General features: G+C 47.4%; 1 protein-coding gene and 1 long non-coding RNA gene across 2 annotated transcripts in view; both read left to right on the top strand.

Moving 5' to 3' along the window:
• Positions 1-12776, top strand: part of LOC308401490 — a 303063-nt gene that overhangs the window by 121221 nt on the left and 169066 nt on the right. The window lies entirely within an intron of this gene.
• LOC308400982 (olfactory receptor 6C1-like) lies at positions 6623-7574 on the top strand (the record flags this gene model as incomplete). Its single annotated transcript, XM_080889045.1, has 1 exon — positions 6623-7574. The coding sequence occupies exon 1, from the start codon at positions 6636-6638 to the stop codon at positions 7572-7574; it is 939 nt and encodes a 312-aa protein (XP_080745171.1). The 5' UTR covers positions 6623-6635.

The raw sequence follows: 12776 nt of genomic DNA, 5'->3' as shown, positions 1-12776 counted from the left end.
TGTCGCCTTCTCTGGCCCCTGGAAGACAATTGACTATAGTTGCCGGTGTCTCTAGCTTCACATGTCTGAGAACAGAATCACCAGTTACCACAGTTTGACCCCCGGTGGGTGTGTTGCCGAGTGGGGAAAAACTGTTAGACACATGAACGGGTTGGTGGTGTACCTGGGGCTTCTACATTTTACTGTTCAGCCTCCAGCCCAGTCAGTCCAGTCCCCTGTAGTTCAGTCTCCTCCTGTCGTCCAGTCCCCTGTAGTTCAGTCTCCTCCTGTCCTCCAGTCCCCTGTAAATCAGTCTCCTCCTGTCCTCCAGTCCCCTGTAGCCCAGTGTCCTGTTCCTCAGTCCCCTGTAGCTCAGTCTCCTGTCCTCCAGTTCCCTGTAGCCCAGTGTCCTGTTCCTCAGTCCTCTGTAGCTCAGTCTCCTGTCCTCCAGTTCCCTGTAGCTCAGTCTCCTGTCCTCCAGGCCCCTGTAGTTCAGTCTCCTGTCCTCCAGTCTCGTCCTGTCCAGTCGCCTCCTGTCCCCCAGTCGCCCGTCCTCCAGCCTGTCCAGTCTGTCATCCAGTATCCTGTAGTTCAGTCGCCCGTTTCCTAATCTCCTATTCAGTCTCTGGCCCAGTCACTCATTCACCATCCTGTTCAGTTCCCGGACCTGCAGCCACAGCATCCGGAGCCAGCTGTGAGCTCTCCCGCTCCTCAGCCAGGGGTTTCCGCACCCGCTGGCGGACAGTTTTCACTAACAATAAAGTGTGATTTGGAGTCTTATCACACCCCCGTTCTCTGCGGCCTGCTGGAGCGGGGGGGCTAGGAAGAGGAGCTGGCCATCTGACTGGGGTCTGGAATGTGGGGCATCCCTGCTGCTGCGGAGTCGGGGCTGTCTGCATCTCCCCACCGCAGGGAAAAGGGTAACACCACCTGGATCTGGGTGCAGTTTCCCCCTCCAGGGGCAAGGGTACCTAGACCCGGGGCTTAGAGTACACTTGGGGAGTGTGATTGTGAGTACAGTGTCTCTTTATGTCTGTCTCCACGTTGGGTGAGTGTTGAGTAATTGCATATGAGAGCATGAGGGTGGGAATGGATGTTTGTATCTGTGTGTGCCTGTATGTCTGTGTTCATATGTCAGGTCGGGTATCAGACGCCACCTCTCTGGGGACATCTCAGGCCCTCCAAGGTATGGAGGCCTATCTCCACCCACCACTTCCCCTGCAAGTGGCAGACGCCCTCAGACATCGGTGCGTTGGTGGTTCTTTGTGTCCGGGGATGGGCGTCCAGGTATACACCGGCTCACTCCTTGGTGACTGCTTATCGGGGCCTGGAGCCTGGGGCTCGCTCGGGCCACTTCGGGGGTGGGGTGCCCTCGGCCTCTCAGCCTGGGGCTCGGTCACTGTGGCGCAGCTGGCTGCCGGCGGAGCTCCCGCGCAAGTCACTGCAACCCCCCATGGCTTATGCTCCGCGGCAGCTGAGTGACCCCTCATCTGGGACTCTCCTCAGCTCTTTCTGGGATAGTGGCGCGGCTGCCCTTCTGTTGGTCTTCCTTGGTGTCTTGTGTTCTGAGGGCCTCTGGATGTCTGGAGTTTTGATCTCCTCCATACCTGCTTCATGCCCTGGAGGACGGGGCTGTGGCTCCCCACACCCTCTAGCAGATCATTACATGAAGGAACCTTTTAATACAAGCGCGCTCATGCTCACAGGTGTACACACGGGTGCTCACACACACAAACTACACCCTTTTTGGCTCCTACCTTAAAGCACACTGTGTCATGATCCTGGGTCTTTGACCCAGCGTTTTAAGTTCTAGGTAATGTTTGATGTTTATGGTTTATTTTCAAGTTCATTAGATTACCTAAGCTCATTTGTCAATTTCGATTCCTCTTGTATTTTCTTCCCCTGTATTTACGTTTCCCTCACCCTTTGTCTGTGAGGCTGTTTTGACTGCATGTCTTATGTTATCAAGTTTGTATTGTCATGTCTCCTTCACATGTTTCCTGTGTTATTTTGGAAGAGTCTGGTGTTCTTTGTTCATTGTAGTTAGTGTTACTCTCCCCTGTATTGTCATTATGTTTCATTCTAGTCAGCTGTGTTCTCATGTGTCTCCACTTCCCCTGATCACCTCATGTGTGTACAGGGAGTGCAGAATTATTAGGAAAGTGTTATTTTTGAGGAATAATTTTATTATTGAACAACAACCATGTTCTCAATGAACCCAGAAAACTCATTAATATCAAAGCTGAATGTTTTTGGAAGTAGTTTTTAGTTTGTTTTTAGTTTTAGCTATTTTAGGGGGATATCTGTGTGTGCAGGTTGTCACGGTCTGGCTGGGGCAGACCGTATGTGTTGCAGGGGAGGACTCAAACGCAGACCAAAACGTAGTGTGGATAAACAAAACAAGCCGTTTATTGAGGCTAGCAATGAGGGTAAAAATAATCGGGCATCGGTGAAAACTAAACAATAACCTAAACATCAGAAACAAGGCCACAAAAACAAAATGTCCATCAAAAACACAGGAGCGCAGGGAACAGTTCATAACTCCTCAGGGGGCCGACCTGGAGGGTGACGGTCCAGAAGTCCATAGTTCATTTGATCAGGGGGCCGGCCCGGAGGCCGACGGCACAGGAGTTCATGGTCAAATAGTTCCGGGGGCCGACCGTGCGGACGGCAACGGCGGCGACGTGGAAACTGTTCAGGGGGCCGACCGTGCGGACGGCAACGGTGTGGAAACTGTTCAGGGGGCCGACCTCGACGGCGGTGATGTCCAGCTGGTGGCCCAGAAAGCGGCTGGCGATTCAGGCGATGGCGATCCGGGGGCCGACTGCGCGGAAGGCAGCGGCGGCGGCGAAGGAGACGACGGAGTAGTTCAGGGGGCCGGCCGCGCGGAAGGCAGCGGCGGCTCCCAAGTGTCAGGCGTACCGGCCGAGGCTTGGAGGGCACAGGACCAGGCGACGCTGAAGCAGAAGCTGGCCCAGGCGTAGCAGAAGCACAGGCAGAAGCTGGCCCAGGCGTAGCAGAAGCACAGGCAGAAGCACAGGCACAAGCTGGCCCAGGCGTAGCAGAAGCACAGGCAGAAGCTGGATCAGGCATAGCAGAAGCACAGGCCGGACCAGGCGTGGCAGAAGCAGAGGCCGGACCAGACGAGGATGAAGACTCTGACGAGGCCGGACCAGACGACGGCGAGGCGGCCGCAGGTGGCAGCTGGACGGGCTCCTCGGGCCCTCCAGCTGACGTGGCGTGGGGCTGAACGGACCCCTCGGGCCCTCCAGCTGACGTGGCGTGGGGCTGAACGGACCCCTCGGGCCCTCCAGCGGAGACAGGCGGCTGAACGGACCCCTCGGACCCCCCAGCGGAGACGGGCGGCTGAACGGGCCCCTCGGACCCCCCAGCGGAGACGGGAGGCTGAACGGGCCCCTCGGACCCTCCAGCGGAGACGGGTGGCTGAACGGGCCCCTCGGACCCTGCAGCTGACGTGGCATGAGGTCGGACGAGCTCCTCGGGCCCTCCAGCTGACGTGGCATGAGGCCGGACGGGCTCCTCGGGCCCTCCAGCTGACGAGGCATGAGGCCGGACGGGCTCCTCGGGCCCTCCAGCTGACGAGGCATGAGGCTGGTGCGGTTCTCCTGAACCCCCAGCTGACGTGGCATGAGGCTGGACGGGCTCCTCGGGCCCTCCAGCAGACGAGGCATGAGGCTGGACAGGCTCCTCGGGCCCTCCAGCTGAAGCAGTGGAAGGACCAGTAGGTGCCGAGACTACTGGCTGAACAAAAGGCTGAGCAGGTGATGGAGCCAGCTTAAACTTCCACCGAGGAGAGGAAGAATGGTACTGTGTTACCAGCGTTTAAAAAGCACAGAGAGACTCATAGTTTGGAAGTGACCGATGTTAGCAATGAATCCAACTATCTGTGTGCCGCGGTTTGCATGAATAAAGACACTGTTTCTGAGGTAGCCGGGCAAAATTTGGGTTTTGTAAAGCACAGCCATGGTTACAAAATTCAGTTGCAGAGGCTACCATAGACAAGTGTAGCGGTCCTGCAGGCATCTTAGATTCCACAGTTAAATTTAATGAGTCGTCCATGATCCATGGTGTTCATAATGTGGGTAATGATGGGGATTCTCACTCTCTGGAAAGGCGTATGTCTATGCACGTCACTCATAATAAAGGTGCCTCTGTACCTGAGTTGTTCAGCCCCCAAGTCATGCCCCCTGTTAATGAACTAGCCATGGTGAGTGTTTCCGAGCCTGTTGTCAAGAACTGTGGCATCCTTCCTCCTGTTCCTTCTGGAATCTCGGTGAGTGTCTGTGGTTCCAGAGTAGCAATTCATGATCTAAAAAGTGAAGAGACTGTGTTTGAGTTTACTGGGGACCATGTTTTGCCTGCAAAACCTGTGCTCAGTGAGTTAAAAGTTAAATGAGCAAATCATGAACCCATCCTGAATATTGACAATGAGAAAATGAATGTGGCTTATAGCAATTTGGATTTTGAAACCCCAATGACTGGTTTCAGTTTCTCTCAAGATGTTGAGCATCATGGTTTTGAACTATTTAGCCCTAGCACAGCCACTGCTCTCAATCTCAATTCCGAGTCTCCCAGCAAGGAGACTAACACCTGTTTCAGACCCATTAACAATGCACTCAAAGACTATGATCTTCAGAATAAAGTTCGGGGGGACAAGCCTGCCTCCCTAGAGGCTGGGACTGGGCGTGACTTTATAAATAATCCTTCTTTGGGCAAAGATGTGAGTGTTGTTTTTGTAGCTGGACTGTCTTCCTCAGAGGCTGAAGCACAGACAGAGTCATGTGAGTCAGAAGGAACTGTGCTCTGCCCCTTAAAAAGAGTGAATGCAGACTGCATGACTTGTCTTAAAGACTTAATAAACTCAAGGACTGTTTCATGCATTGCTCCCATGCTAACCCAAGACACTAATGTTCCAGACTCATCTCCTACTCCCAGGGTGGCTGAGGCGCCGCGCGACCTTACCCACGTGCCTGAATTCCGGGTGGAGGCAGCGGTCACCCAGCCAGCACCTGTTCTAGTTCCAGCTACTAGGGTCAGGGCAGCTGTGGGTCAGCCATCTCTTGCACCCTTTTCTACATCTCGGGTGGGAGTGGCTGGCATCTGGTCTGACCCTGCATCCACTGCGGTGCCCAGGGTGAGGTCAGCCAGGGCGAAAGCTAAGCTCCACACCCATACTAAGAACCCACGGGGGAGCGCTTGCTGCCTTGCAGGCGCCTGCACCTTCTCATGTTTCTGCTGGAGGGCCTGAGGAGCCCATCCAGCCTCCTGCCACGTTAGCTGGAGGGCCTGAGGAGCCCGTCCAGCCCCACGCCAAGTCAGCTGGAGGGCCCGAGGAGCCCGTCCAGCCCCACGCCAAGTCAGCTGGAGAGCCCGAGGAGCCCGTCCAGCCTGTCGCCTCGCCTGCTGGAGGGCCGGAGGAGCCCGTCCAGTCCCACGCCTCATCTGCTGGAGGGCCCGAGAAGCCCGTCTGGCCTCCTGCCTCGATGGGGGCCGCCAAGCCACGCTCATGACTGTCCCGTCACCGGCCACTTTCCGGGCCGTCAGCTGGGCATCATTGCCGTCCTGGACGGCCTCCTGAACTGCACCGGCCACCTGAACCATTGACCTATGGACTTCTTGTGCCCTCGACCTCCAGGGCGACCCCCTGATCTGCCTGACTTTGGACTCTTGTGCCATCGGCCTCCAGGTCGGCCACCTGAACTACTTCGCCATGAACTCCTTTTCTGCCCAGATCATGGTCGCTCTCCTGAAACAGGGTCTCGGACTCTTATGCAATTGTGTTTGGACTGAGTGCTTCGGATTCTTTGTTTTTTGTGGTTTTGTTTCAGTTCACTTTAGGGGGTTGACCAGGAAACCAGAGGTGGAGATAAACCGGAATCAGAATCAGAGATTCTGATTTATCTCAGAATTTATCTCAGAATCTAGAGAGATCAATCAGAATAAAAATCAGAATCTCTGATTTTGAAAAAGGCCAAAGCTTGGATTCGAACCCGGGCGGCTGCTCTCAGCCAGCTTATCCCAGTGAGCTAAACCGGCGCCTTTGTATATGTGAAATTTTCTTTAAACGAACTATTAAAATACTACATAGAATGTAGTTAATCTTAATCAAGTACAAAACTATTTGTTATTTTGTCGTTGCTTCATCCGTGATGGATCTACTGTCAGTGTTAAAAATAACTGCCATTAGTTAAGTTAATATTTTCAAAGGTGCAATTTTCTTTTTGTGATAGCTTCTGTGTTATAGCAACTCTAAGGAGCTAAAGTAAAAGTAAATTAAAGTATCCAGCCATCCTCATCCTACCTTTGGGTGGATGGGAGCGTGGTTCTGCAATCTCTGCGGTTATGTAAATAGAAAATTGTCTATGCCACAATGCAGTGTCACTGGATGACGGGAGTGCAGAGTGAGAATGTACGGTTCTTGTGAGGCTTAAAATGCGAAAGCACAGATGCTTTGTCATCAAAGCCAAACTGTCTGTTTAGCTGGGCTATTATTTTTTTGTTCTTAATCACTGTCTACTCCTACTAAAGATTTGCAATATCTTTTACCACCTTTTGCTTTGAGAGGTGTTTTTTATTTTTGTCTTTTTACTTTATCAATTCCAATTTGAAACTTATTGTAATTTAATTTTTTAAATATGTCTTTACAGAATGCGTCAACCAAACTAACACATTTTATTATAGGTGGGTTTGACATAGTCAAAAGGCCTGTAGCAGTTGGTGTGGTTATGCTGATAATTTATTTACTAGCTGTTACTGGCAGTTTGGTCAATATCCTCTTCATTGTTTCTGACAAGCAGTTACATAAACCAATGTATCTTCTGATTTGCAATCTTGCTGTTGTTGACATACTGTATACCTCTAGTGCCACTCCAACAATGATCGGAGTTCTTCTTGCTGGTGTTAATACCATATCATATGTGGAGTGTTTAATTCAAATGTGTGTTTTCCAGCTGGGATCAACAATGGAGATGTTTTCTTTAACAATTATGGCATTTGATCGATTAATAGCTATAATTTATCCTCTTCGGTACCATAGTTATTTAACAAATACACGTATAATGGTACTTACATACATTCTGTGGATTGTTGCCTCTGGTTTTGTGGCTCCTTTACTTGCAATAGTTGTCCCTCTCCCTCACTGCACCTTGAGGCTTAGGTACACTTTCTGTGACGCTGCTGCTGTATTACGAACCCTTTGTGTTGACCCAGAGAAATATTTCAATCAAGGTGCCAGTAGGTTATTTTTTCTGTTATTTTTCACATTCGTTTTCATTTGTCTTTCATACTGTGGGATCTTGTTTTTTGTGAAATTATCATCAAATAACGACAGAATGAAAATGGGAAGCACTCTTGTGAGTCACTTGATTTGTGTAATATGTTTATACTGTCCCATTTTTTTACATGCTATTTTGACCAGGTTTGGTGTGGTATTAACTCTTGAAGAACGCCAAGGTTTATCAATTGGCACCATCCTTGGTCCATCTCTTGTAAATCCTTTTGTGTATTTTCTTAGGACAAAGGAAATTAAAAGTAAGATTTTTAAGATACTTAGAAAGGCTAACACAGCTCGTTAGAGTCTTGTGAACTGTGAGTACACTTACTTTTAAAATGGGCAGAAATGTTGGAATATTCATATGCATTTTTTAAACTTTGTCCTGGTCAGATTTGTGAAATTTGAGTCCTATTTATGTGAGAAGAATCAACCTGTAAATCATTACACTTACAGTCGTATTTAAAAAGTAGATTGAAGATTATTTTCTTACACAACAAAATTTTGAAAGACAAAATATTCCAATTCACTGTGGCACATTTGAGTTTTGGATTAAATGCACTGACAGCTCAAAGAGCTTACGATTCAAGTAGTGAACAGGCAATTTCTCTCATTGATTCTTTATCATGATTATTTGTTGTTGTTTGTGAGCAACACTGTTCGACAATAACAATTTATGAAGTAATTACTGTGTTATTTTGAACCAAAATAATGTTTGTCATTAAATTCCGGAATACCTGAGAAGAAAAGGTTCAATTGTTTGTTTTGTTTTGTTTTGTTTTTTGTAAGTGGGTGAATGACAACATTCTTAAAATATAGGGAATTGACCAGATAACAAGCAAGCAAGCAATTTATTTATATAGCACTTTCAGATCAGCCCCCAGCTGAACACAAAGTGTTGTACACTTGACATACCAGAAATGATACATTGAACATGTTAAAAAATAAGAAATAAAAAAATAATATAAAATAATTTCTTTTTAAAAAAATAAGATGATTATTAAAATGACATTTAAAATAATAAAATTAGCACAAATAGCAAAAACAATAATAAAATAGTATAAAAATGATGAAGAGAATAACATTTAAAACAATAAAAGCAGGGTCAGACTGTGTCATAAGCCAAGGAATAAAAATGGGTTTTAAGACGTGTTTTAAAAGTGGACAGTGAAGGGGCCTCTCTAATGTGACAGGAAAGATTGTTCCACAGATTAGGAGCAGCAATAGAGAAGGCCCTGTCCCCTCTGAGCTTTCTCTTGGACCTGGGTACCTCCAGGAGCAGCTCGTCAGCTGACCTGCGAGACCTGGGGTGTGAGTGAGGATGTAGAAGCTCAGAGAGGTAAGTTGGGGCAAGACCGTTTAAACATTTAAAAACAAACATGAGAATTTTAAAACGAACTCTAAGATATACAGGCAGCCAATGGAGTGAAGCCGGGATGGGAGTTATGTGCTCTCTTTTACGAGTTCTGGTTAAAAGTCGTGCAGCAGCATTTTGGACCAGCTGCAGACGAGAGAGAAGATGCTGACTAACTCCAAAATACAGTGCATTACAGTAATCTAAAATGACGAACGAAATAAAAGCATGGATTACCGTTTCAAGATGCGGCCTGGATAAAATAGGTCTTATCTTTGCCAAGTGCCTTAAATGATAAAAACTGGACTTGACAGTAGCCCTAATTTGACCGTCTAATTTAAAATCACTGTCCATCTTAAAACCCAGGTTTGTAACAGATTTAAAAAACTCTGCCAGGGGTCCCAAATCAATAGGGTTCACAAGGTCCACTAGGACCAAACAGAATCACCTCAGTTTTGCTTGAATTACATCTTAGAAAGTTTAGGGACATCCAAGATTTAATGTCTTCTAGACATGCTAGAAGTGGCTTAATAGAGAAGGCCTTTTTCTGCTTCAGAGGCAGATAAATCTGACAGTTTCTTCCCTCCCCATCCTCAGCTGCCTCCCTATCCCCGCTCTACCGCACCCACCCACACACGCAGGGCTTGGGGTGCAGGTATGTCACCAGGGTGCAGGGGAGGCACTCCCCCTCTGTCCCCTTCTGGCCGCCTGTGCTTCAATTTTATTCTGCAACCTAGACATCCACATTACTCACACTCTCACATAACACATACATATAGGGCCTTGGGGGTGAGCACTTTTTACAGCATCCAGAGGATGGTCGGTGTATTCCAACCCACCTCTGGCACTGGTGCCCTACCCTCAATTTTAAATGCATATAGACACTAAGGGTTTTCGGGAGGAGCCGTGCTGCTCTCTGAGAGGAAGCAAGTACCATGCTCTCCTGAGTTTTAAATGCACTTTAGAACAGCACACAGCAACACTACATATGAGAGGGTGTAGGGAGGTTTGAGGTCTTCACTCACCCCGGTTCTGTTAGCCGTCAGGGCTGGGGGGCTGGGAGAAGGTGCTGGCCGTCAGATAGGGGTCTGGGATGCGGGGCCTCCCTGCTACTGCAGATAAGGAGGTGGTTCGCTTGCCTCCACCCCAGAGAGAAGGGTTACATCTCCTGGGTCTAGGTGCGGCTTGCCCCTCTGAGGGCGGGAGTACCTGGACCTGGGATATAGAGTATGTTTGGGGAGTGCAACTGTCTGTGCAGTGTCTATTTGTGTCTGTCTACACGTTGGGTGAATGCCAAGTATTTGGTTGTGCATATGGGGTGGCAATGCACGTTTGTGTCCCCGTGCGCCTGTTCGTCTGTGTCTATATGTCAGGTTGGGTCTTAGACTCAACCTCTCTGGGTACATCTCAGGCCCTCCTAAGTATGGAGGCCTATCTCCCCTCACCACACTCCCTGCCGGTGGCTGATGCCCTCAGACATTGGTGTGTTGGTGGTCCTTGTCGTCTGGGGCTGGGCGCTGTTAAGGGTTCAATATTGAGGAAGGGTACAAGAGGTGATCGAAGAATAACCACACTGATCCGGCCGGGTGAAGTCAAACGATGATTTTAATACACGCGTGGGAAGATCACCACAGACAGCAATTGATATCATTAAAAACCTTTAAGAGTGCTGACTCCGTGCTATGAAAGTTTTTAAAACCTGATTGGAAGACCTCTAAGATACCATTCTCATTTTAAAAAATCCATCAATCGGCAGTGTACAATTTTCTCTAAGATTTTAGACGTAAAAGAAAACTTGGAGATAGGCCTGTAGTTAGCCAATACAGTGTGGTCCCTGGCAGGTTTCTAATGCAAGGGTTGTACTACTGCATGCCTAAAATTAGCAGGGACTACACCAGTTATTAAACTGCTGTTTATAACAGTAAGAACAGCCTGGCCTATGCTAGGAAAAATATTCTTAAAAAATTGTGGTGGGACAGGATCATTTGGGAAACCAGAGGGCCTCAAGTGGCTGACGACATCCTCTAAATAAGAAAGAGTCACAGGCTCAAACTGGTTAAAACAGCAGAGCAAGGGATCAAGACAGAGGGGTCAGACTCAGGGGAAGAAATGAGAGCCCGCGTGGTTACAACCTTCTCAATGAAAAAACACATAAAATCATTAGACAGTTTATGAGAGGCTTCCAAACAGCCACTTTGTGGAGCATTTAAGACTGAGACAATAGATTTAAATAAGACACGTGGATTGTGACTGTTGGAGGAAATGATCTTAGAGAAATATTTTCTCTTAGCCTCTTTGACTGTATCCTGATAGAGGCGCCAGCAGTCCTTTAGGATTTGAAGAGACACCTGCAGTTTGTCCCTCTTCCATCTGCGTTCAGCTCTACGACACTCCCTCCTCACAGCCCGAGTGGCGTCATTAAGATAAGATAACTCTTTATTGTCATTGCACAGTCATACATACTGTAGTACAATAGTACAATGAAATTGGAAAACTGTCCTACGTCGGCACTACATGTAACACAACACGACACATCACAACGCAACACAAACAACACAACACAGTATAATAACTTAGTAATAAAAAGAAGAATAAGTGTATTTGTATTGCACACTGTTATTATTGCACATTAATTATTATTGCACCTTGTTATAAATATAAATATTATTATTATTATTATTATTATTATTATTATTATTATTATTATTATTATTACTATGTGTTACAGGAAAAATGTTTCTATGTTTCTTTACCTTCTTTTAAATGTACAAAGATGCCTTTTGTCTGCCCTTTGCCTATGGTTAGATTAGTTTAGAATTATCTTTTTAGACTTTCCCAGCAAAGACATCTTGTTTCTGGGACATATTGTTTTAGATTGTTTTATCTTCCCTAGCTCTCTGCTGACGAGACTAGCACCATATATGGAGTTGTTTTATTTTATCTGTTTATTATTTGTTATCCTGTTCTCACTGTCTCTGTGCTCTGTGCCTATAAAAATTACCAAGCCACTGTGCATGGTGTGAGTTGTTCTTAGCAGCTCACCCGTGTACACGTTTGATAAAGAAAGTGACTTTGTCTCATTGTGTCTTTATTTCTCCTGGGTCTTTTACAGAGTTTTCCCCCAACATTTCTTGGTCCTTCGGAGCCGGAGCACCTCCATCGTGTCCCATCTCCGTGACCAGTCCACGTTGCTCGCCTGTCGACAGCTCACATACTAGGTGTGTGATAAAAGACCAAGAGCGTTAAATTCGAGTCTTGGCCAACGTTCTTAGAAAGCGACCCACGGTGGTGGGGCCCGATCGAGGTGGACCAGACCCGGCGACACTGACCAGGTAGATACAGACACACTGACACAATCTTGCGTAAAAGCGCATTTTGAATTCAGGGAATTTAAAATAGCGGAAGTAGCTCGTCGACTGGTAGCTTTGGAAGCTCGTCGACTGGTAGCGTAGCTCGTCGACTGGAAGCTTTGGAAGCTCGTCGACTGGTAGCTTTGGAGCTCTGGGTAGCTCCCCCAGCTGGGTCTAGACTGGGTCTAGGGAGTAAGTAGCTCTGGGAGCTCCCCTTATTATAAGGGTTCCGGTCGCGCGCGTCGAAGCTGTGAATGTGAATGTGTGTGTGTGTATTGTTTTAATTAACGGAGCAAGCTGAATTTTCACGGTCCAATAAGAGACTGAGCTGCTCCTACTGTGTTTTTCTTTCGCTGCTGTTCGCTGAAGTGCTGGTGGTTTGGGAAAACGGTCGAGTTCCGTCTCGTAAAGTTCACACCGCTTTTGGAAATAGTGCGAAAGTAGAAGGGCGTGTGAGCATCCACTCTCATTCCTCATACCAGCGAAGGTGGATAGCAGCTGTGTTGTCAATATACTATAAATAATATAAGTACATGCATGACTAAATAAATAAATAAATAAATAAGTCAGATACACTAAATAATAAAAAAAAAATTGGAAAAATGGGGAATGAAACCTCAAAACCTGTTGCCAATAATGGGCAGTATACACAAAAGTTCATTAATGACGAACAGTGGATAGAAAATAAATATCCAGGTGCAGGAAAAATCAGCGCAAGGAGATGGCGTAATCCTAAAAAGACGTCATGTCCTGGGTGGGAGGGTACATGCAGCCCCGCAGCTTTAACGCAGCTCAAAGATAG

The sequence above is a fragment of the Rhamphochromis sp. 'chilingali' genome, assembly GCF_963969265.1.
Source record: "Rhamphochromis sp. 'chilingali' genome assembly, chromosome: 8".
In the NCBI taxonomy this organism is placed as follows: domain Eukaryota; kingdom Metazoa; phylum Chordata; class Actinopteri; order Cichliformes; family Cichlidae; genus Rhamphochromis; species Rhamphochromis sp. 'chilingali'.
This window is presented reverse-complemented; position numbering and strand designations above follow the sequence as displayed.